This window comes from Hyperolius riggenbachi, chromosome 1 (genome assembly GCF_040937935.1).
Source record: "Hyperolius riggenbachi isolate aHypRig1 chromosome 1, aHypRig1.pri, whole genome shotgun sequence".
Classification (NCBI taxonomy): Eukaryota; Metazoa; Chordata; class Amphibia; order Anura; family Hyperoliidae; genus Hyperolius; species Hyperolius riggenbachi.
Window position 1 is genome coordinate 578358187 of NC_090646.1, and position 25814 is coordinate 578384000.

General features: G+C 42.7%; 1 protein-coding gene across 1 annotated transcript in view; it reads right to left on the bottom strand.

The window, feature by feature from the left end:
* Positions 1–25814, bottom strand: part of RASGRF2 (Ras protein specific guanine nucleotide releasing factor 2) — a 346737-nt gene that overhangs the window by 74113 nt on the left and 246810 nt on the right. The window contains exons 16-17 of the mRNA XM_068247973.1: positions 24386–24514; positions 5392–5484 (exon numbers count right to left, since the gene is read on the bottom strand). Coding sequence (XP_068104074.1) covers positions 5392–5484; positions 24386–24514 — 222 coding nt within the window. The remainder of the gene's footprint in view (positions 1–5391; positions 5485–24385; positions 24515–25814) is intronic.

Here is a 25814-nt window from a genome sequence, read left to right on the forward strand (position 1 = left end):
TGACATTATTGTCAGATCTGACACGATTAGCAGCATGTTTGTTTCTGGTGCTATTCAGACACTACTGCAGCCAAATAGACCAGCAGGGCTGCCAGGCAACTGGTATTGTTTAAAAGGAAATAAATATTGCAGCCCCAATATTCTTCTCACTTCAGTTGACCTTTAAGGGCTGGGACCCACTGGAAGCGCTTTTGCAGCGCTTGCCAGTCGCTGGTGGATCCCTATTGCAGCAGTTTGGGAGCCATCCCAGAGCAATCGCATCAGTGGCTACAGTAGCCAAATAGCTATCACTCTGGTAATCGCTTTGAAATGACTGTACTTCTGCAATACGGCAAATTAGGGGCACTTTGAGATTGCCGCAAAGCACCCATTGGGCTTGATTCACTAAGGGCCCGTTTCCACTAGCACGAATCCGCATGCAGACAACGCATGCGGATTCGCATAAGCAATACAAGGGGATGGGACTGTTTCCACTTGTCAGTTTTCATTTGCGTTTTTCTGTGCAAGATTTTTCTGCACGGTAGACCCTGCAGAATTTGCCTGCGTGTGGAATGCAGGTGAATCGCAGGCAATGTATTTAATAGGGAAATCACATGCGTTTTTTGCATGCGTTTTTTGCATGCGTTTTTTCCATGCGTTTTTTCCCGCGATTTCGCGTGCGATTTCGCATTGAAAGTAATGTAAATTGACACAGGCAGTGACATGGTTAAAATCGCATTACCCTAACCTATGCGAAATCGCATGCGAAATCGTGGCAAAAACCGCATGCGGAATCGCATCCGCATGCGATTCTGCACCGCAATAGTGGAAACGGAGAAACAGAGTAGCATAGCAAACTTATGCCTGCTAATTGGCAATGAAGAGAGCTCCACTCTTCCTGCCCTGAGCCCCTGCGGGTTCGTAGTGCTTGCTATGCTACTCTGATAAGGAATGTTAACTTTGATAAGGCATGCTATTTGTCTTACTGAATCAAGCCCATGGTGTTACAACCAGGAGAACATTCCTTTTATTTGCCCCCCATAGCAGAATACAACAAACGAGGCTGGCACAATGTTTCTGGGCTCTCCTCCTTCCTCAGGTGTACACCATGAGTGTCTATATGTGGAAAACGCACACTTTTTTTTCTAACAGAAACGAATGTAATTGATAGAGAAAATGCACACAGTGCTGCACTGCTGACAGTTTTTTTTCTGGTTGTGAAAAAAACGCATTCAAATGTATACTAGCCCATTGATTAACAATGGTGTTCAGTCATTCTGTGCAAAAACACGCACAAAACAGACAAGTGTGCTCCCTGCCTTAGGCACCTTTTATACATAACAGAATTCACACGCCATTTGCTGTTTTGCAAGTTCACATTCACTGCACATCTAATGCAAGTCACTGGCATCACATTCGACTTCTGCAGAAAAAAATGGCCTACATGTATGCTTTTTTCGCACTAGACATGTGTTTCATAGGTAATGCCAATTATTGCATTCCAGATGCAGGAATGTGCATATGAATGTGACGTTAATTATGGTACATAGAGCTTTGAGTAAAATGTATTTAATTGGTATGCATGGAAAAATCACAATATGTAAAATTTGCATAAATCACAAACAAAAAAAAAAGATTCAGAACCTAAAAAAACGTAAAACTCAGAATCACACATTCGACAAAACTTATAAAACACAGCCAGAAATACCAGGGAAGAGTGTGTAGGCTAACTTAGAGTGCATAAACACTTCCAAATTTGATAGGCCAATTTTATCACATCCATGTAGTATGAGGACCAACAGATCATAGATCTACTATGAACAGATTGTCTCTAGGTAACCTCTCATACTACATGAAAGTAGGAAAATTGGCCACTCACTGGCCAGTCAAAATTGGATGTGTATATGCACCCTTATGCTGGGTACACACGATGTGTTTTTTCTGGTCAATTTTTCATCTGATCGATTTCTGATTCGATTTTCAGATCGATTTCGGATTCGATGCTCTTATCTTTTCTTTCTTGTCTATTTCCATTCACTTCTATGAGAAATCGATCAGAAAAACGATCGAAAATAAGATTGGACATGTCGGAAATTATCTATCGAACCATCTATCTAACACAAAATTGTATTGTGTGTACCTAGGATTAGTCCATGAACAAGCATGCAAATTAGGTGCTCTGACTGAAGTCAGACTAGATTCTAGACTGGAGTCATTGTAATAGTAATCAATTTGTAGCACTATGGAAGGGAATCTACAATGGTCCAGTGGTGTAAAGTCAGCTCTGGGCAGGTGCTTTATTCTTTTACAGTTTCCTTTAGCATCTCTCACGGCAAGTTTCTACATTTTTTTAATTATTTGAAATACCTTCAGAATGGTGTTTTACAGAAAGATCATCATGTGGAAATGTCTCCAGGTTACGACACAGGCCAATGAACTCTATGTTTGAATTCTACAGCATGGCGGATAGACAATACAATCACCTCAGGCACATCTTATCAGCCGCTGGCAGCAGTGTTAGCACTTGTGCACCTCACATGAGCGGGCATTGTTGTGATTTATAAACGCATTCACATGACAGAGCCGTGTCTATGTGCGTCTTCATGCTCCGCATACATTAACATACATATTTAAATTCTTTCACAGATTAGCTGTCAGGAGAACAATGATGAGGTTTGTCTTGTGTAACAGCACACATCTGTGAGGACAGCTGCTACATAGAAGATTGCATTGTATCCCCCTCACAGGTTATAGTGCCTGGGAGATAGACACACACATGACAAACACACAGCTGCATCTGCTCAATCCCAATACAAGCACTTGCTAAAACTCCTCATCAATTATAGCCTACTGAAGAGAGTACATTTCATAGGAGATCAGTTTAGCATAAAAATCTATACTATTATTATTTAATATTTATGCAGCGCTAGCATCTTCCGCAGCGCTGTACAGAATATATTGTCTTGTCACTTAACTGTCCCTCAGAGGGGCTCACAATCTAATACCTACCATAGTCATATGTCTATGTATATATCATGTAGTGTATGTATCGCCACTGTGCTGTCCATCTATATAACCTACAGTATATCATCACTATACAAGTCATTTAGTTATGACTCCATGCAATGGATGCCTCTCATAGCAAGGACCCGGGCTGACAGGTGTACACTGCACTGCCTGAAGATGCACCTATGAATCAAGCCTTACTAGTTTTTCAGTAACTTTACAACCAATGGGCTTGATTCACTAAGACAAATAGCATACCTTATCCGAGTTAACATGCCTTATCAGCGATAACACGCCTTATCCAAATTAACACTCCTTATCAGAGATAACATGCCTTATCAAAGTTAACACGACTTATCAGAGTAGCATAGCGAGTGCTACGAACCAGCAGGTGCTCAGGGCAGGACGAGCGGAGCTCTCGTCATTGCCAATTAGCAGGCATAAGTTCAGAGCGCTCGCTATGCTACTGTGATAAGGCCTGTTATCTTTGATAAGTAGTGTTATCTCTGATAAGGCATGTTATCTCTGATAAGGATAGTTAACTTGGATAAGGAGTGTTATCTCTTGATAAGGTGTGTTAACTCAGATAAGGCATGCTATTTGTCTTAGTGAATCAAGCCTATTGTGTCCACAACACACTGCAGGAACAGATGCAAAAATGAGAGGATGTGAAAGGCATGAGAAGTGGGAGGACGGAGTGTTACGACTTCAGCTATCCTTTTTATTGTGAATCCACCACAAGCTGCTCCAGGTATGTGATGAGCGGTATGCAACAGGGTTGATGAATGTCAGGGAACTTCTAGGCTAATACTGTTCATTTTGGCAGCATTATAGAATTTTTTCTTATCTTGCCACTGAAGTGTTTGATTCCAGTAGGGATGACTACAGGTAATAATCCTGCCTGCCTTATCGTTTATGAATTTATTAGGCTCTAAGCAGTATAACCAAGAATATTATACACTGCATTAGTGACTTGGCTTCATCGTTTACTATGCAACATCTTGTACTAAGTACGTGACCACAAATTTGTTTGTCAGGGAGATTAAGGGACGTGTGCAATTACACAAGTTACCTGCACTCATCCATTTCCCCATCTCCAGAGCCCATCACAGACATCAGCTACATTCCCTGTGTAGGAGGTGCCCATCATTGGTATTCCGTAGTGTAGCCTAAACCATCACAACCCACTACCACCTCAATATGATTGTGTATATGTACAAACATGTTCTTCAAAGCAGGCATAAAGAGTGGCACTATCTGACAGGTGTGCCCAAGCCTTAAGAGATCCCCGCACTCCGGGATTAAAGCCTACACAGCATGTATACATCTATACCTATGAATTAAAAGAGCTTGTAAATCACTGGTGGTGCCAGCCTTCACTTCATTTATGTACAGTATGTGCATGTGTGCGCACAGGTGTGTGGGGTACAAGATTCCTGAGGCTGGTTTTACACCCGGCCATTGTGTTTGCAGTGCGCTGCTCTGCCCCCATCGCAGCACACTGCAAAATACCTTATTCATATGAGCTTGTGGCAGAGTGCGCCGTCCGGGTCATATGCACAGCGCCACCCCCCCCCCCTCCCCAAAACACACACACCCGCAGGCCCCTCGCAGTGTGACGTACTACCTGTTGGACAGGAAGTACATCACTGGGATTCCCCCCCCCCCCCCATTGTATTTGTTGTTCCGTGATGCACTGCTGCCGCCACCATATTTAAAATCCCTGCGTCGCCCTGGAGGTCAGATGGTAACGTGCTGTTGACTTTCCAGCAGGGCGTCGGGCATGTCCAGCGCCTTAAGTGTGATAGGTCCCATTGCCTTGCATTGTCGTTGCGTTACCCTCCGCAAAAACAGTGTAACGCAATGCACACTTGCAAGGCAATTGTAAAAAGGGCCCGAGACCTATCCTTGAGCTTCTGCTACGTAGTAGGTCAGCTGACCTTTTGAGATGGGTACACCTGTGGAAGTACACTTATATTTTAAGGACTTCTAATCCATTTTATTCTACATGATTTTTCTTTTAGTAAACTTTAATGATGGTGTAAAAGTGGCCACATGGTCAAGATCGGCCTTTCGGATCAGTCATGTGATGCTTCCTATGTTACCCTACCTGAATTTGTCTGTAAAATAAAGTATAAGAAAGGAATTAATTATTTCTACTTCTAACAGGGTGAAAGATATGGAAGAATGTACGGGATCATCGATGAAGACTGTACAGGTTGAACAATAAGTAGTTTATAAACGCAAGTTTGCTGTATATTTCTAAATAACAATTTTTTTCCAATGTTACTTGGTAACAAACCTCAACATTTTGTATTTTTAATAAACAACAGGAAATTGTAAGTTTTAGGCTAATATGAGATTTACAGATGTCTAGTATACTTTGTATCATATTTCTGCTCTTACCTGGCGGACTCCCATGTCCAGCCGCAGCCGTGGCGATGGCGAATGCCGAGGCAGGAGACACAGAACAGCAGCGGGAGTTGTCAGAGGTCTGTACTGTAACCATAAAGAAAATGGCAGGGTCACTGACTTAAATCAGGCAATAATGATAAACAGGGTCAATCATTTAAAAACATGATTCAAAACCCTACATTAACTTGCATATTACAGTCCTTCAGCCACAACCCACTGCAGCAATATAATAGCAAATCAAACAGAAAAAAAAAAAACTAGGCTCTTTGGCGGGTTAGGGTGGTCGGTGCCAACAATTCAGAAATTTACAGATGCTGTAGAACAAGAACTAATTAGAGCTGTGTGTATACAGATCACTGGGTAATGGTCTTCCACCCTGCCACGTGTTCATAGAACATATACACACACATTCAGCTCAACATACACCTGTTTTCTTTGGATTTGCTTGGCAGTTGGAAAAAGCTGTTAATTCTCATAATGCAATGAGGTTCACAGACTGCAAACTGTCAGGACCATGTTCATGACTTCACACTGTGGGAGGGGTTTCACCACAATATCAGCCATATAGACGTCCCTGCTGATCTGATCGAGAAAGAGTAAAGATGTGTCGTGGGAAAGGGAGTATCAACTGATTGGGATGAAAAACAAAGCAGATCGAGAGCCCCAATAGTGCAATATATCAAACCAATTGGTCAAAAGAGTAAATATATCAGAATATACTCCACTCCACCACTACCTCCCCCTTTTTAAACAGTTTAACTACGTTATCCTTATCTAGCGCCTCCGTTTTGAACAATTGATTGGGATGAAGTTCAATCCTTCGTTAAAATTCCTCTTTAAAGAGAAATCGTGACCAAGAATTGAACTTCATCCCAATCAGTAGCTGATACCCCCTTTCCCATGAGAAATCTTTTCCTTTTCTCAAACGGACCATCAGGGGGCTCTGTATGGCTGATATTGTGGTGAAACCCCTCCCACAGTGTGATGTAAGGACCATAGTCCTGACAGTTTCCTGTCAGTGGACATCATTGCATTGTGGGAAATAACAGCTGTTTTACTGCTTACAGCTGTTTCCACCTGCCAAAAAAGCAATCAGCCAGCAGTAAACATGTCACCATGTGATAAATGTCTGAATGTAAATCAGGGAGAGGAAAGATTTTACAATGGGCAAACACTGACTAAAATATTTATACAAAATTATTGTAAAAATGAAGCACTTTTTATTACATAATTTTTATTGGAGTTCCTCTTTAAGTGTACAGTCCCCCAGTGCAAACTGCTGTGGTTGCTTATTACAACAAAAACAATAGTTAGCAACCCTCCTTTGATCGAAAAATCGTAGTGTTTTTTTTCTAACTCAAAGGAAAGATAGACATTGAGTAAAATGTCAAGCCTATTAATGTTTTCTGGCAAAATAAATAACTAAATAAGAGGTATAAATTGTAAATGTATGTCTGTTCCCAATCCACAAACTCTGCAAGGTGATGTGTTGTCCTTTGTGGAGTGGTCCAAAATAATTACATGCTAATAGTCACATAGCATTGGACAAAGGCACTTTTGTCCAATTCGCAAGCGAGAAGTTGATTGGTTTACACATATCAATAGCAGTTAATCCAAGTTTGACATAGAGGAGACACGTCTCTTTTGTACACGAGTACGGATATGCAAAAAATAGCACGATTTCTACAAACAGGCTGCTGTGAAGTGTACTCAGCTGCTCCTGCTGTAAAAAACGGACAGGCAAAGCACATGCTGTAACAGAGGCAATCGCTGCACACTTCCTCTATAATCCCACACGTGACGTGCAAATGTATGTAAACATGCACATAGCACTAATCCCCGGCTCTGATTAAAAGATTAGGCTTGACAACGCTGGTTCTGCTTTAAATATGACATCTTATCCATCTCTGTCCCTAAGTTAACAAGGGAAAACAAGAATAGATCTATCATAGTACAATAACAGATGGCAATGTTTACATTCACCACTCAATATAAAACTGTGACATAAACATTATACCACAGAGGGTATAAAGTCAATGACACATAATTCCAGTGTGTGGATCTATGGTAGTGTTGCTGCTGCTCATAACCATGTGTTAGGCTGTGTTCCCACTTGAGATGGGAACGGGCATCTTTCGTCCTTTCTCAGCTCATTGCAAAATGGACAGTGAACAGCTACTATTTTATAAATAGAAGCCGTTCACACTTGTCACTCTACAATGGATCTGTGAGATCATTTGCTGTAAGCGGACCGCACTTCTGTGTGGCCAAATAGTAAATTACACCAAAATCCATTTTTATTTAATAAAAATCCCAACACTGACTAACCACTTAAGGACCAGGCTATTTTTGGCTGATCTGCGCTGCGTGGGCTCTTCAGCCCACAGCACAGATCAGGATTGAGGCAGGGCGATCAGACTTCCCCCCTTTTTTCCCCACTAGGGGGATGTCCTGCTGGGGGGGTCTGATCGTCGCCGCTCTGTGTAGCCTAGCGGGGGGGGGGGGCTCCTCAAAGCCCCCCTCTGCAGCGATTTTCGGCCTCCGTCTCCTTCCCTCCCTCTCCCTCTCTCTGTGGGCGGCACAGGATGGTGATCCGTCATGTCCCACCTCTGATAGGCTTCAGCCTATCAGATGCCGGCATTACCTGGCCAATCAGAGCCCAGGAATAGCCGATCTCCTTTACGACGCTGCTGCGCAGCAGCGCCGTGCGACGTAAACACCGGGGATTTCTTCCCCGTTTCCATGCAAATCTACTTACCACCTGCCGCCGCCTATCGCGTTAGGCGGTCGTTAAGTGGTATTTCCCTCCCACGCCCTCACATAGTACTTTTAAAGTAAAATTTACATAAATATAAAATAGTAGTTACCTTAGGGACTGAACTTTTTTAATATTTATGTCAAGAGGGTATATTACTGTTAATTTTTAATTTACGGTCTTGTAATTAGTGATGCACCTTTATTTCCAAATAAAATATTGGCGCCATAGATTGTACAAGGGAAATTTTTGAAATGTTGCAGTAACCCAGGACAAATGGGCAAATAAAATGTGTGACTTTTATCCACAGTAAATGAAATTCTGCTGAATCAGCTAGGTAGGAAACAGCTGATTGGTCAGGACAGGTAGGTAGTTGCCGAGCCGATTACAATGTTTCACCAGAAAATAGCAGGATAGTTTAGACTATACAAAAGATAGTCAGTTTCCAGTTCCATAAGGGGCCAAGGACAAGTTCCCTATCCTCCACTCCCTTATTTCTCCAATGTTTTCATCATGGTCAGCTTTATGTGGTTAGTCACGTCAGGGCGTGGACCAATATTAGGTCAGCTATGAGGGGTCTTGTTGAATATTAGTTTACAATTAAAAATTATCTGAACCGTGTTGGTTGCATAAGCAATAGATAAACTGAGTGCATATTGTTTGGTCAAGCATTTATTAATAAAGATTCATGATATTTGATCTCATAGCTGAATTTATTGGAATAAATAATGATGGCCACAACCATTTATTGCCAGCCTGGAGTCTTGGTGTGTTTATTCTAGGTAATCAAGTTTAAATGTTAATATGTCTAGCAGTGCGGTCTACAGTTACATAAACAAGATAAAGGTATATCAATGATAGTGTCAACATTTTGATATGCACATCGAGAGCAGGTAGAAAACCACACATATAGCCTAGCATAATAACATGTAACATTAAAGGGAAGGTTCAAGCAAAATAAAAAAATGAGTTTCACTTACCTGGGGCTTTTACCAACCCCATGCAGCCATCCTGTGCCCTCGTAGTCATTTACTGCTGCTCCAGTCCCCCGCTGGCAGCTTGCCGACCTCGGAGGTCGGGGGCCGCATTGCGTACATTTTTACGCATTCCCGCTAGTGCAGGAACATTCACACATACATTTTTACGCGTTACTGGTTTAATGCGTACATTTTTACGCATTGAACCAGTAACGCGTAAAAATGTATGTGTTAATGTTCCTGCACTAGAGGGAATGCGTAAAAATGTACGCAATGCGGCCCCCGACCTCCGAGGTCGGCAAGCTGCCAGCGGGGGACTGGAGCAGCAGTGAGTGACTACGAGGGCACAGGATGGCTGCATGGGGCTGGTAGAAGCCCCAGGTAAGTTAAACTCATTTTTTTATTTTGCTTGGACATTCCCTTTAATAACAGAACTGAAGCTTAGTAGAAAATGATTAACTCCAATCATCAATGACAGAGAAGGAAAATAAGAAAAAAGGTGCAGAAAACAAAGTGAGAAGAGAAGGCCGGTTCTAGACTTTTTGCTGCTAGAAGCCTTTTCTAAGCGTTAGTCATTTGAAAAAGCTCTTGCTAAGGCAATGCTATGGGAGATTTTTATAAAAATCATATTACTCTAGTGCATACATGTCAAACTCTGGCCCGTGGGCCAAATCTGGCCCTCAGAGCCATTAAATTTGGTCCTCAAGCGGTTGCCCCATTTTGCATTATGTTTGGCCCACTCTAGACCACCAGGGATGCTATATTGGAGATGAAGCCCTAGAACTCCAAGAAAGCCATATGGGGAGGTAGGGGAAAGCACTGAACACTAGGGAACTGTATCCGGAAGGGTGGGGGCCACTAGACACCAGGGATCTATGTATGGGAGGGGGGGGCCACTAGACACCAGATAACTGTATAGGGGAGGGAGTGGCTTCCAGGTCTCAGGCAAACTTGTGAGGATAGCCCTTCCCCCCGATTTGGAATGATTGCACAGCACCAGAAAATGTTCACCCTCAGTATAGGTAGGTAGGTAGCCAGGTATAGGTGCCCCCTGTATAAGGTAGCCAAGTATAGTTGCCCACAGTTTAGAAAGCCCGTAGTTTCCCCCAGTATAGGTAGCCAATATTGTTGCCCACTGTATAGGTAGCCAGTATGGTTGCCCCAGTATAACTAGCTAGTATAGTTGCCCCAGTATAGGTAGTATAGTTGCCCCAGTTTAGGTAGCTAGTATAGTTGCTCCAGTATTGGTAGTATAGGTGTCCCAGTATAGGTAGCTAGTAGTATAGTTGCCCCAGTATAGGTAGTATAGTTGTCCCAGTATAGGTAGTATAGTTGCCCCAGTTTAGGTAGCTAGTATAGTTGCTCCAGTATTGGTAGTATAGGTGTCCCAGTATAGGTAGCTAGTAGTATAGTTGCCCCAGTATAGGTAGTATAGTTGTCCCAGTATAGGTAGTATAGTTGCCCCAGTTTAGGTAGCTAGTATAGTTGCTCCAGTATTGGTAGTATAGGTGTCCCAGTATAGGTAGCTAGTAGTATAGTTGCCCCAGTATAGGTAGTATAGTTGTCCCAGTATAGGTAGTATAGTTGCCCCAGTTTAGGTAGCTAGTATAGTTGCTCCAGTATTGGTAGTATAGGTGTCCCAGTATAGGTAGCTAGTAGTATAGTTGCCCCCAGTATAGGTAGTATAGTTGCCCCAGTATAGGCAGTATAGTTGCCCCAGTAAAAGTAGTATAGTTGCCCCAGTATAGGTAATATAGATGCCCCAGTTGCTCCCCCCTCCCTCTCTCCCCGCGGCCACCGCTCGTCTCACCTTTTGAGCCGGCGACCGCTTCCTCTAGGAGAGCCCTACAAAACAGCCAAAGTACATATGTCTAAGGTAGATTAGTGTATGTCTACTGTTCATAAATGTGAAGAGATTATAGATCAATATAAAACGTAGTAGTAGTAGTAGTAGTAGTAGTAGTAGTAGTAGTAGTAGTAGTAGTAGTAGTAGTAGTAGTAGTAGTAGTAGTAGTAGTAGTAGTAGTAGTAGTAGTAGTAGTAGTAGTAGTAGTAGTAACAGACTACTACTGTACAAGCTGCTATTTTGGATATCAAAACATCAATTCTGAAGCCATGAAGTGTACATGTGACTTTTTTGTACTGAAGATTTCAAGTTTAGGTTACTGCTTCTGCCGGTTGCATCTACTTTGATGGTCTACATAAAGCAAAACATGCTGTGGTTTCTATCCATCCTGATTTATTTACATTCATTTTTATTCGGAAACGTGGATTAGTGTGTGAATGCTTATACAAGCCCTAATGCACTTGTTCAAGTCAGAGCAAAACACGTTACACAAGTGTAATAGTTGTAAAAGTGTCACATACTGCGCAGGGATGCATCTCAGATGAACACAGGCAGATCAGAATGGAGACAGGTGCATATGAATGTGTGCTATCACTGAATAAAGCTGCTGCCAACGCTTGACTATTCTTAGAAAGATGAATTAATATTAAATACTCTGAACAAAACTATATGGGCTTGACTCACTAAGACAAATTGCATGCCTTATCAGAGTTAACACGTATTATCAGAGCTAACATGCCTTAACAGAGTAGCACAGCGAGCACTATGAATGAGCGCTATCACTTTAAAGCACATTATCCCCGTTTTTGATTGGCTCAATAGGCTGCCTGTCAAGTTTCCTGTCAAGTTTCCTGTCAAGTGACAGGCAGCCTATTGGGCCAATGAAAGTGTGGGGATAATGTCCTTTAAAGTGATTGGGCCTGCAGGGGCTCAGGGCAGGATGAGTGGCGCTCTCGTCATTGCCAATTAGCAGGCATATGTTCATAACGCTCGCTATGCTACTCTGACAATTAACTCTGTGTTAACTCTGATAAGGCATGTTAACTTTGATAAGGTGTGTTACTTCTGATAAGGCATGCTATGCTATTTGTCTTAGTGAATGAACCCCTATCTATTTAATGCCAATAATTGATTTCTTTAAGATTCCTGATACAGATAACCTTGGACCCATATCCTCATCTGGAGTTCTAGCACTCTTCTTTCCAATGATAACACACAGTGGGTTCTGAAGAAGAAATATGTGTTGTACATAGAACAAGTTTCACAAATGATTGATATCATTCTGTGTGTCAGTGTCTGGGTGTGAAAGTGATAATAAGATGGTGAGAATCCTAGAGGCAGGAAGCTACGTCAGGTGTATGAGTCAGTCTGTAGCAGACGGATTTATAAAGTAACAAAATGTTCCCAGAAGATATTAACTGGAATACAGAGAGGTTTATTTTAGATACTATTACTGTAGGGTCATTTGCTTAGACCAGTGGTTCCCAACCTTTTATGAGGTATCGCCCCTTAGGGGAAGACGACTCACCCCTGTCGCCCCCCTTCTCCTAGTCCGGTATACCCTTATGCCAGGTGGTGGTGCCAGTGGAGGGGGTAGTGCTGTGACATTGCCAGCTAAAAATAGCCGGTGACTCAACTACTTTGCGCCAATTCCCTTACCGGTGTAATGTCAGCTATTGCAGCCCCGCACGTTGTGCAGCCCCGCATGCGCAGTAGGAGCCTGCATCCCATTAAATTGTGCAGCCACGTAAAACGTCCTAAATATCTCCGCTTTCGCACCACGTACACTCCCGAAATTTTCAGGGGAGGGAGGGGACTCCCAGATCTAGCTCTGTGCCGAATTGCAGCCCCCGAGCCCCGCTGGTTCCCGAGACTGATTGTAGCAAACCTATCTCGGGAACTAGCGGGGCTCGGGGGCTGCAATTCGACACAGAGCTAGATCTGGGGGTCCCCTCCCTCCCCTGAAAATTTAGGGAGTGTACGTGGTGCGGAAGCGGAGATATTTCAGGTAAATAATATCTAACTTCCCACTGAGCATGCGCGATACTCAGAGAGGAAGGCTGCTTCCGGGCTGCAATATCTGGCATTACACTGGCGCGTGACCAACGAGCCCTGAGGAATTACGCAACTCTATCATGCACACTTGCATATTTTATACAGATCATATTTTTTGCCCATAATTTTCCTAAAAAAGAGTGACACTGCGACACTTTATTTTTTCTGCCTTTTCATACTGATCGCCCCCCTTAGAACTCAAATCGCCCACCTGGGGGCGATCGCCCCCAGGTTGGGAACCACTGGCTTAGACATAGACTGGCACTGAAAATGTAACGATTGTGGAATCATCTCCTTGGTCAGCGCACCAGACGTGCGCTGACGCGGCGGATTTCCTCCACAAGCGTATAATTGAGGACACCCAGGCTAGGTGCTATGCACCTGCAGAGGGAAATTCCTGTCGGCAGGTGGAGCTGTGGAGTGCAGAGGAACAGCTCCTCTGCCCTACCACACACGCCAGACAGGAATTGTACGAAGGGAAGAAAAGCAATCGCAAGAGAAGCGATTGAGAGTGAGCACAGAGACAGAGTGTGTGTGTGTGCATAAAACTAGTCGCCAACCCGTGACTGTGCACACACCACAGCAGATAAGAAGCAGGAACGCGATCGCGAGAGGTGCGATCGCCAGACGTGACACAAGGCTACAGCAAGGCGGAGCACGAGAGTAGCAAAGGCACAGCAAATCATACAATGAGGAGATACGGAAAATAACAAACGCTAGCTAACCGCGAACACCGCACTCATTCACAACAGTGCACGCGGTTATGCGCGGTCTCCACGTGATAAGCACAATAGAGACAAGCACGCCTAACTAACCATCGACAGACAAACATGAAACAGAGGACGCGAACGCTTGCTTAACGGTTACCTCACCGAGCCTCCAGCAAGCGTCCGTAGCAGACAGGACAGACACACGGAAACAGGGACAAGCGAGAGACCGGATCCACAGCACTAGTGAGAAGCGAGTGAGATCCAGGTACAGAGTAGCAGAACAGAAGGATCCACAGCACTAGCGAAAAGTGGCCAGCGCGATCCCAGGAGACAGAACAGAAGAGATAGCTGGTAGCAACAGCTGCACCAGCTATACTCCAAGAACAGAGATCAGAACCATTTCCTGTCGACCACTGCTGGGACAGGACAACAGCAACAGAACAAACAAACAGATAAACAATCCTCACTGCACTAGGGAAATCTGCCTAGCACAGCTTCCAGGAATTACTCTAAGATAACTTCAACAAGAAGTAGCATGGCTGACACTCTCTAGGAGTGTGTACTACAAACCCTGAAGGAATGACCAGCCAAGGACTGTGGGTAATCCCAACCTTTATACTGCCAGTCATCACAGGAGGCAGGTAGGGGATTTGCATAACGAATGTATGCAAATTCCTCAGGAGCAAGCTGCAGAACTGACAAAATGTCTCTCCTAAAGAGACCTGCAGAATGCAGACGTGAACAGTGATCAAAACGCTGCCTGTCTGCACAGGCAGCTGAGCAGATTCTCACAGAAAAAGTGTTTTGCAACTTAAAGGCACACTATCAAACCAAGTGTTCTAAAATGACAATGTACAAATAATGTCTAAGAAGCTGTGTAAACATTTTCCTACTTGTTATGTTAAATATCAGAGGCAAAAGCTTTAATTAATTGTGTGTAGGATTTAGCTCTATTGGAACAAATCATTCTCAAAAGGGGTGTCAGCTTCAATGCACGGCCAGTGTTGGTTTTTTTGCATATCAGACTACAGAGTATTTGTCTCTGAAAGCAAAAAAAGAAAAAAAAACACTATGAAAAGCTGTGGTGTCACAGACAATTACAAATGTTTATAACAAGTTACACTTCCTCTGCTCTCTTCAGACACTTCAGTCATAGACACAGGACACAAGCAGCTGTAGCTGCTGAGAGCTTTCTCACACACAGGGTTAACAGATGCACTGTGAGGGAATTCCCCCTCCCCTCATGGTTCACTCTGCCGTCAGATTTGAGCAGACTTGACGTCAGTTAAGGGTGAACGGAATTTGAAACCGTAAACAAAAGAGATCTGTGAATCCAGCTTCTGGGCTGGAACCCACTAGAACGATTTTTTTAGCGTTTAGGGAGCGTGAGAAATCACTAGCGATTTCCCTAAATGCTCTGCCAATGTAAATGGATGGTGCAAATTCCACAGAAGCGATTGCGATAAGCAAAATCGCAAACGCAGGACATGCAGCATTTTGTTAGCGTTTGCGCTTCAATGTAAAGTATATACTGTAATCACTGGCGCAATCGCCCATCAAAACTTGCACGGAGTGATTTTGCTAGCGTTTTAAAGTCACTGTACACTGTAACAAAGTTAAAATTAATTGAAAGGACCAATCAGACTTTAAACCGCTAATCGCTACACAACCACAGGCAAATTGATTACACTTTTTAAAATTGCTCCCTAAAATGCTCATAAAATCGCTTACAAACTGCTCATACAAAACGCTAGCGATTGCTGTTAGCGATAGCGTTTTGTGGTGAGTTCCAGGCCTCAGGGTCTAGGGCTTGTTCAGGGTTATGGTTCAAAGTTAAAAGAGGCAGAGGATTGACAAGACTAGCCAGGCAATTTGCATTGTTTAAAAAGAAACAAATATGTCATCCCTCTCACTTTATGTTCCTTTTAAGGTGCTTCCAAGATATTAATTCAAATATCAGAGACACATTCTGCCTTTTTATAGCAATACTAAACTGTAATTATTGCATCTACCTATTTAGGAAAATAAGTTTGAAAGGCAATATTATGGTGAACCACAAAAGGTGATACTAAACTGGAAGAGGTAAGGACTCTTAAAGAGGAACTTTAGCGAAAAGAGGAAAAATAAAAATAAAAGTTAGAAGTTAAAAAAATAGAAGAGAGATCAAGAATTGATTGATATTCACCATGCAATTTGTTCATATTGTTTGATCCAAAATCATCCAGCACATCATAATCTTTACTGCCGGCAGACAAGAAAAAAACTAGACAGCACCAACTATTATTTATAACCTCACTCAGTAACATAAGGCTAAAAGACTGTTTTTTTTATAGATATACATATGCACAGACGGAGATGCTGGTTGCTTGGCAGTTGGAAAACAGCTGTTATTTCCTACAATGCAACAAGGTTTACAGACAGGAAACTGTCATCAACTAGGTCCTGACATCACACTGTGGGAGGGGTTTCATCACAACATCAGCCATACTGACCCCCCTGATGATCTATTCGAGAAAAAGTAAAGATGTTTTCATGGGAAACGAGGTATCAGCTACTGAGTGGGATGAAGTTCAATCCTGGGTTACAGCTCCTACCCCAGTGCTGAAACAGCAGGTGCATTTGTGTAATCTCAGGCATTTCCATTTTGGCAATGAGTGATGTAGCTGCTGGCTTTCGAGTGATCCCAGTGGCAGGGATTTCAGTGCTGGACTTTTTGTGGGCTTCTGTTTACTTTTGGTTCACCACTCTGAAGTGCCACAGGCAGTACACATCTCTTAAATATGGCCCTATGAAGATTATTTTATTTTTCATAATTATTTTATGACTTTGATGAGGGATATTAAGTGTCAACTTTAGCCAAGAATACACTGTCCACTGCTTTGTTGCAATTCATTCAAGTAACTGACAGTCCTGTGGCTGGATAGTGTAATGGTTAAGGGCTCTGCCTCTGATGTAGGAGACCTGGGTTCAAATCTCAGCTCTGCCTGTTCAGTAAGCCTGCACCTATTCAGTAAGGAGGCCTTGGGTTAGACTCACTAACACTGCTCCAGCCTATAGAGCGTACCCTAGTAGTTGTAGCTCTGGCGCTTGGAGTCCGCCAGGAGAACAGCGCAATATAAATGTTATATGTCTTATCTTGTCCTGTACCTGGATAATCACATCTGCCCCAATACACATCTTGGCATCATGGCGATTAGTCACAGTGACCGCTTTACCCACACAAATGTTCAGGGGTAAATCGGCTGAGCTGAAAATCCCACCTAGACTGCTGTAATAAAACCCCTGTGTCTCTGTGTCCCATGTCCGTGTGTGTGTGTGTCCCTGCGTTTGCGCTATTGCGCATTTGCCACACGGGCAGGTGTTGTTCGGACAGGAGCAGGACAGCTAGGGGGCAAGGCGAGCGGGCTGGCGCGTGCACTGCTAGTGGTGGGAGCATGCATGCGTGTTGACAGGTGGCAGCGGTGACAGACCTAGAGCCCGTTATAAACAGGCTAAGGTTACTACTATTCTGTATTAGATAACTGATATGAAAGGAAGGCTGGCAATCAAGGATATGAATGTTCTGATGCATGCAATGGAAAGTAGAAAGTCTGGCACTATGAAGTTTATTCATGTATCAGTAAAGTACAAATGGAATCATTGGTAGAAAGCTTCTTCTGAGGCCTTCTTCACATGTAAACACATGTCCAGGCCAGTACTGTCCTGTCTTGTCAGTTTTCTATCAGCTTTTAAGTGCACAATGACAGGTGTATGGAGGAGCTTTAATAAGCATCTCAGTGCAGAGACACACTTCCGGTCTGCCATTAGAGACCGCCTACAGGTGCTCCCACAGGTGCATTGAAACAGGGAGGAGGCTTGGCAGTGGTTCCATGCCGGCATGAGTGGGACCACTCCCTCTACCTGCATAATGTGCAGCAGTGGCCAATCAGTGAGAGATGAGTGGCCGTGGCTCCCTAGATGCCATGGCCATGCATTATGGCAATACGCTGGTTTGCGCACACAAGTTTTATGTTGTTTTGGGAGCGTCTATTTCCAAACGGGCATAGCAGTTACCTGTAAGAAAGCGTAGGTGGTGTAAACCAAGGAAGGACATCTATTAGTCCATCTGAACCTAACCTACTTACACTAGATATGATATTTCTAAATATATAAAGGTTTGGCCACATAAACTGTACTGTATATGGCTACCTACTGTTCTCCCCTTCCATGCCTGAGCTGAGATCAAGGTTGGTGCAAGGTTTATATTCATGAGTGAATGTAATTCCTTGGCAGTGTATGTACTAAACACAAACAATATTCCATTGATAACAATGGCAGGAGCTGTTTTGCTGGGACACAGTGATATGTAAATGTTCACAAAGCCTATCTTCTATGTACTGCATGTCTCTTCTATGGGAGGTTACCATGACGACACTTGTCATAAATCAGTCTTTTGACTACAAATATATTTTTCACCTTGAGCTTTAGTTACCATGGCAGAGTAAAAACTTCTATGCCTTTTCCCGGAACTGTCTCTCCCTAGATTGATAATGAATTTAAGTAAACTTATTCTGTATTAGTTCTGCAAACATCTAAGAATCCTAATTCAAACATGGGCATTGCATGCAGTACTTCTTCTCACGTGGTGGAAATAATTAGGAAAAGTCAACGTCCACCTAAGAATAGCTCATAAAGTAAACTGTGATATCTTTACAGACAGAAATGAGGCTCCAGGAATAGAGATTTGTTTAATTGTGTCAGTTTTATTGCATGACAGGCACAGTATATTCTGAATAATAGGTCATTTATTGCAGATCATTCATATTCCTGGATTGGAGAGGGAAGGTTGTCATCGTCTGGCAGGTATAAAGCTGAAATCCCATTTTTGACAGTCCATACATAAGGCTATATAATTACCACAAATTACCACAAATTTTGGTTAGACAAAAATCCAATCGGACGACGGATTTTTATAATCATTTGTAATCGATTGTGCCCATCAACTGAGATCATTTACAACCAATCCGATCAGAATTTCTGATTGCTGTAACGATTTTTCGCTAGAAATTGGACCATTAGTGGCCACCTTGTGTCTTCCTGCTGCCCTTCAAGGGAATCTGAAGGGAAAATAAACTTAGGAGTAATGAATTGTATGTGTAGTACAACTAAGAAATAGAACATTAGTAGCAAAGTAAAGAGTCTCACAGTGTTTCCAGTACAGGAAGAACTGAAAATAAAAATGAGACGCTTTTCTTTGCTACTAATGTTCTATTAATAATCCATACTACACATACAATTCATTATAACATACGTTTTCACGCTTCTGTGTCACTTTAAAAATAGTTTCCAACCTCTGTAGTTTATCCTGTATACATGTAATAAGGGCACCAGGAAATGTGGGCACAGAGTGAAGCCGAAAAATGGCTCACCCTGCTGTGGCAAATGTTCGGGTATGTTTAATTACCAGTGTTCTCCCCAGCACTTTTTCCAGCCGGGTGACATTAAAAAGTAGCTGGGTGGGGTGTGACGTAGGAATGCAGGGCCGGCATAGCTCTGCTTACAGCATAGGAGGAGGAGGAGGAGACAAGCCCATGTCAGCCGGGTGCAGCACTAAAAGGGGAGAACACTGACTACTATTCCCCCTCTGAACTGTAGATCAGTGAGGCAAGAGGTAATTCAGCCTCCAAATTACAGTGTATATTTTTCGTAATTTGAGCTCCGTCTTTTTGGCGGTGCCCAAATTACTCACTGAGCATCTCTATAGTTGTAATTCACATTACGGCCTAAGGTGGCGCCCAAATCCCAGCAGCCGCAGTGCCCTTTTTACCTGACTCGGTTTATCAAACCACAGCTCATCATAGAATTATTAAATCTATAATAACCCCCCCCCCCCCCCCTTTCCCAGAGCATTCTGGGAGACCGGCTATGTTTCTGTACTGGCTTTAAAGGGACACTTAAGTCAAAAAAAAAATGAGTTTTACTCACCTGGGGCTTCCAATAGCCCCCTGCAGCTGTCCGGCGCCCTCACCGTCTCCCTCCGATCCTCCTGGCCCCGCCGGCAGCCACTTCCTGTTTCGGTGACAGGAGCTGACAGGCTGGGGACGCGAGTGATTCTGCGCGTTCCTGGCCACAATAGCGCCATCTATGCTGCTATAGCATATATCATATGCCATATAGCAGCATAGAGGGTGCTAATGTGTCTGGGAACGCGAAGAATCACTTTCGTCCCCAGCCTGTCAGCTCCTGTCACCGAAACAGGAAGTGGCTGCCGGCGGGGCCAGGAGGATCGGAGGGAAATGGCGAGGGCACCGGACAGCTGCAGGGGGCTATCAGAAGCCCTAGGTGAGTAAAACTCAATTTTTTGGTTTGACTTAAAGAGACACTGAAGCGAAAAAAAATATATGATATAATGAATTGGTTGTGTACTATGAATAATTACTAGAAGATTAGCAGCAAAGAAAATATTCTCATATTTTTATTTTCAGGTATATAGTGTTTTTTCTAACATTGCATCATTCTATAATATGTGCAGATTACACAACACTCAGCATTCAAAATGAGTCTTTCAGAGCAGTCTGTGAAGTAATTAACTCTCCTCTAGCAGAGGAAAAGTAAACAGTTCAATTACATTTGAGATAATAAAAGTCAGATAACAGCCCTCTCCACGACTAATGCTGGATACACACGGTGCGTTCGTGCACTCGATTTTCCCGTCGATTCGTTTATTTCCAACATGTCCGATTTGGATTTCGATGGATCGTTAGGTCGATTCGCATGCAAAGTATGCCGAATCGACCTAACGATCCATCGAAATCCAAATCGGACATGTTGGAAATAAACGAATCGACGGGAATCAACGGGAAAATCGAGTGCACGAACGCACCGTGTGTATCCAGCATAAGTTAGTCGGAGAGCTTAATAGCTTTTTTGCATAGAGATAACAACTGGAGTTTCTCAACTCTTCCTGTACTGGAAACAATTAGACTGATGTATCTGATCTTAATGTTTTTTTTCTTAGCTGTACTACACATACAAATCATAATATCATCATTTTTTTTTCGCTTCAGTGTCTCTTTAAGTGTCCCTTTAAGACTCTCAGTACCGAACATTCTACAGAGATCACTTGCCAGCACTAAAGATGTTGCCACCTGTGATACATTTCAGAAAGTAAATTAGAGAGAGTAAATCATTTATAAATGAATAATGTAATAATAAGCAATTTCATCCATTACATTATTTTGGTTACAGAGCTAAGAATCAATGCCTATCACTGGTCAAAACCTTTTATAGAGTGAGAAACGGTGAGACTTCTGCCAGCTTGTGTCCCTGGAGAGGAATAGTTGCTGTGAGTGACAAGAGTCTTTGGGTTTTATCTTCCCAGATAATTCTTCCCAACTTGGACACCAAGTGCAATAACAACCAGGCCAAGACTGTAACTCATTTCCATCCTAACCATGGTAGCCCAAAGCAATCACATTTTAAATGTATTCCCATCATGTGATTATGATTAGTTACTATTGATTACTATTACCGTACATTATAACTGGGTCATGTAAAGCCTCCTTTTTTTGCACAGGTTAGCGGTAGAGTTGCTACAGCACTGGGATAAGCCAATCATAGTCTAAGGTTACATTCGCAGTCATGCACAGCGGCGTCACATCCGTTTTGTAATGCAGCTTTCCGCACTGCAATGCACCACCTATGTGAAGATCACACTGTGGACATTGCACTGCATGCAGTGTGTTACCACAAATGCATCCGTTAACAGTGAAGCATACTTTTCATTGACTGTATGCTTTACTGTATGTGATGCAACTGTCGGTATGACTTCTACATTCCATTGGGTTGCTGCTTACCAGAGAACGCAACGGCCCACTGTGAAAATAGCCTCACTACCACACATTTAGCCTTGTAGCCAGTATGTTATGCAACTGGTCATGGGTTACATGCCAATGCTGCACCACTGTACTGTTCTCTGTTGTAGAGCTGATCCTGTTCAGTGACACTGATTCAGACAGCACTGCATTGCACTTAAAGAGGAACTTCAGCCTAAACAAACATACTTTCATTAAGTTACATTAGTTATGTTAATTAAAATAGATAGGTAATATAATCTCTTACCCACCCTGTTTTAAAAGAACAGGCAAATGTTTGATTTCATGATGGCAGCCATCTTTTTTGTTGAAAGGAGGTGACAGGGAGCATGAGACACAGTTCCAACTGTCCTGTGTCCTGATCACCCCTCCCAGTTGCTAAGCAACGTGAACAACAACATAGCAAATCCCATCATGCTCTGCACAGCATCAGGGAAAAAAGCCCGGGCTTTTTTTCTTTGATGGGTGGAGCTTAGATAAAAATACAGCAAAAAATGATGCTTTGGTAAGAAAAACAAAGTTCTGATGCTGTGAAACTGTTAAAGAAACACCAAGCCTTTTCAGTTCTGCTGAGTAGATTTTTAGTCCGGAGGTTCACTTTAAAGAGACACTGAAGTCTCTTTGTTTACCTTATTATCTTATAAAGTCCTCTTCAGCATTCAATTCTAAGCGGATTCGCCGCATTCCCATGGCAGAACGAGTGATTTATTGCCCAGAAATAGCCCTACAAAGTTCCAGGGCTCCAGATTTGTCTTCCTGGTAGAGGCAGAGCTTTGCGCAATGGCTCCACCTCATCTTCAGTCAATCTCCACCGAGATCGCGAAGATTGACTGGATAGTAGGCATAGCTACTGCGCAAAGCTCTGTCTCCCCTGGGCAGCAAAATATGTGACCTGCAAAATCGTGGAACTTTGCAGTCTATTTATGGGCAATAAATCACTCGTTCTGCCGCGGGAATGTGGTGAATCCACTTAGAATTGAATGCTGAAGAGGACTTTATAAGAAAATAAGGTAAAAAAAAGAGACTTCAGTGTCTCTTCTTTAAGTGTGATGCAGTGCTGTCCGAATCAGTGTCACTGAACAGGATGTGCAAACATCAGACAGCACTCTATGCACGTATAGTTGGTATGAGGCCTTCCTCCTCACCATAGAAATATGCATAATCAACTCAACAAGACTCTGGTGGAGGGTACTCCTGTTGCAAAAAACACTAGATGTTCTCTATAGTGTAGGTATTTTGCAAACATATATCTAAAAATCAGTTCCCCTTTATAATCTCCAAATCAGTTCCTGGAATCAGTAACACTGCTGTATGTCTTCAAGCAAAAATGCTTGAATTTCTTAATGACTGAAATACAGCTTTTCAAAAACCAGGTTATGTAACATTTCCAATCCATCTGTGCTCAGATTAAAACTACAATGTAATTTAAAAGGTCACTCTGAGTGTTACCATGTTGAACAAAGATATCCAGAGACATTGAGTGACACCACGCTATCTGACCATTGGTAGTCATACACTGCTAAATGTCTTATGCTGGGCATACACGGCACTTTCTTTCCTTATCAATCGAGCCGCTGATGGGCTTGATTGATAATATCCGACAGGTCCGATGACCTGCCGGATAGATTCCTTGCTCGATCCCCGCCGGCGGACAATAGCGGGGAATCGAGCGGCTGATAAGGAGCGCTGGCGGAGACGAGCGGTAATCGATCCACGTGCACGTGCGGAAGAGCGGGGATCCGGCGCATAATTGCATCCAGAAACGTGCCGAGTATGCCCGGCATCATATGTTAGCCCCTATACAATAGTCACAGTTTGTTGCTGGCAAATCCAATCAGCTCAATTTACCAGATATATTTTCTTTCTCGAATTGCAGCTGACAGAAAAATGTGATCATTTGCAGAGGGACAACCATATAGTGTAGGTGGATTCAAAATGATTTTGTAACCAATAGACTGGGTGCTCTGTGGGATCACTAAATCTCCAAGTAATGGTGTAAACCAGTGATCTGCAAACTTGGCTCTCCAGCTGTTAAGGAACTACAAGTCCCACAATGCATTGCAGGAGTCTGACAGCCACAGTCATGATTCATAAAGACAAATGCATTGTGGGACTTGTAGTTCCTTAACAGCTGGAGAGCCAAGTTTGCAGATCACTGATGTACACAATCCCTTGTGCTGATTATTTTCAAATTGCTTTACAATTGATTAGTCTATGGTCCCTTTATAGGATCAGTGTACAGTTAGTACTGGGAGTAATGTAAATGGTACTTCTGAAAACCTTAAAGGGCCACTACAGCAAAAAAAAGTAAGCAGTTAAAATATGACCGAACCGACAGGTTTTGGACTAGTCTATCTCCTCATGAGCAATTCCCAGGCTGGTATCTTTCTATTTCTATTTCGGCAGTTAGACTTCGTAACTGCCATTCAGAAAATGCTACTGAAAACAGAGAAAATCCTGAGAATCCCCATGAGAAGATGGACCAGTCCATAACTTGTCGGTTCTGTTAGATTTTACCTACTTACTTTTTTTTACTATAGTGGTCCTTTAATTGATCACTGCTATTTCCCAAGAAAAGGAGAGGTGACAGTATGCACATTCTATGCAGCTGAGAGGAAAATAATAATAAATCAATAATGCCAGTATAACTGTTAAAATGCTAAATGGTTTCTGTAGGACCTCAGTTTTCTCTGCAACATTATATTCTTAGTACACATGGGATAAGTTCAATTCAAATGAAACGATGGATTTCCTGCTGAGATTAGTAAAGGTAGACTCATTCTTATTACCTCCTGCAGGCCGGTACCGAAGGTGTCGTGGAGTTGATGGGGATCGGCAGGGAGAGTTTTCTGCTGCGTCCGTGGCTGCATTGCTTTCAGGAATGGTCCTGTCTAATGACACAGACTCCAAAACCCCCGCTGTAACCAGAGCAACAGATTCATTATCAGTAGCATGGCATTGAATATAACGCACACCAATGTCTACTAAGAGTTATAACATTCTTTATCAACTCTAGACAACACAAACATCCCATATGCAATTATGCAATTAACTTTTTCTCCTAAGTTTTCTTCTACAAGATAAATTTTCATCTTTCATTTAGAATAACTTTTCAGGACTTTGCAATGGAAAAAGTACCAATAAGTAGGTGAAAAAAATCCAATCAAAATTATTTTAAGTATTTTTATTGCTTGCTGGGGATTTAAATTGCATTTTATTGTCAATTTTGAAAATATCACCTAGGACAGTGATCTGCAAGCTTGGCTCTCCAGCTGTTAAGGAACTACAAGTCCCATAATGCATTTGCCTTTATGAATCATGACTGTGGCTGTCAGACTCCTGCTATGCATTGTGGGACTTGTAGTTCCTTAACAGCTGGAGAGCCAAGTTTGCAGATCACTGACCTAGGAGAAAACTCAGGAGAAAAAGTGAATTGCATATGGGCCCGTGTGTTATGCAATAAATGAAGTTATAAGGAGTCATTTGGGCCCAGATATACCTGTACCAGTCAGCCTTCTAACCTTCTGTTGCCATTACTCTTTGGTCTAGACCATGAGCTAAGGCCAGTGGGCAATGCACTGTACAGGGATTGACTGTCCATTTCATTAAAACGCCTTCATCAAAGGTCTCAGGGGCTCAAGCAGCCAGGACTGTAAATGACCATAATGCGCCATGGCCCAGATTCGATTACCTTTTCTCCTGAATCATCTTGTAGGAGAACTTTTCACATTTTATTGATAAAATACATTTTCAGACAACCCACCGCCCCCCACCCCCGACCAAAAAATAAAATTAACTTGAATCTAGTATTACCCTGCTTGCTGGGCATTGAAAACATATTTTGCAGATGAGATCAAAAGACTTCTGGGAGAAAACTTTAGAGAAAAATTAAACTACCATAATTTTGACCAATAGCCCATATTTAGTTAACATTTTTCCTGAGTTTTCTCCAGGGAGATAATTCTTCATCTTAAAACACGCTGCAGATTGTAAATAGCACAGTCGGCTGGGCTCCTGCACTCAGCACTATCACACTTCTGCCACACATGGGATCCCATCAAGCATAGTTCTACTCTAGTACTGGACTTCAAAACTTCCCAACTTAAGTCCCAAAACCCCCCCAACACTTTGGGGATTAGCTTCTCAGGTTCAAGTCAGTTGGCTCACAGATATCACCTGCCACCTTAATTGTAGTCCCACATGCACTGGCCCGTGTCA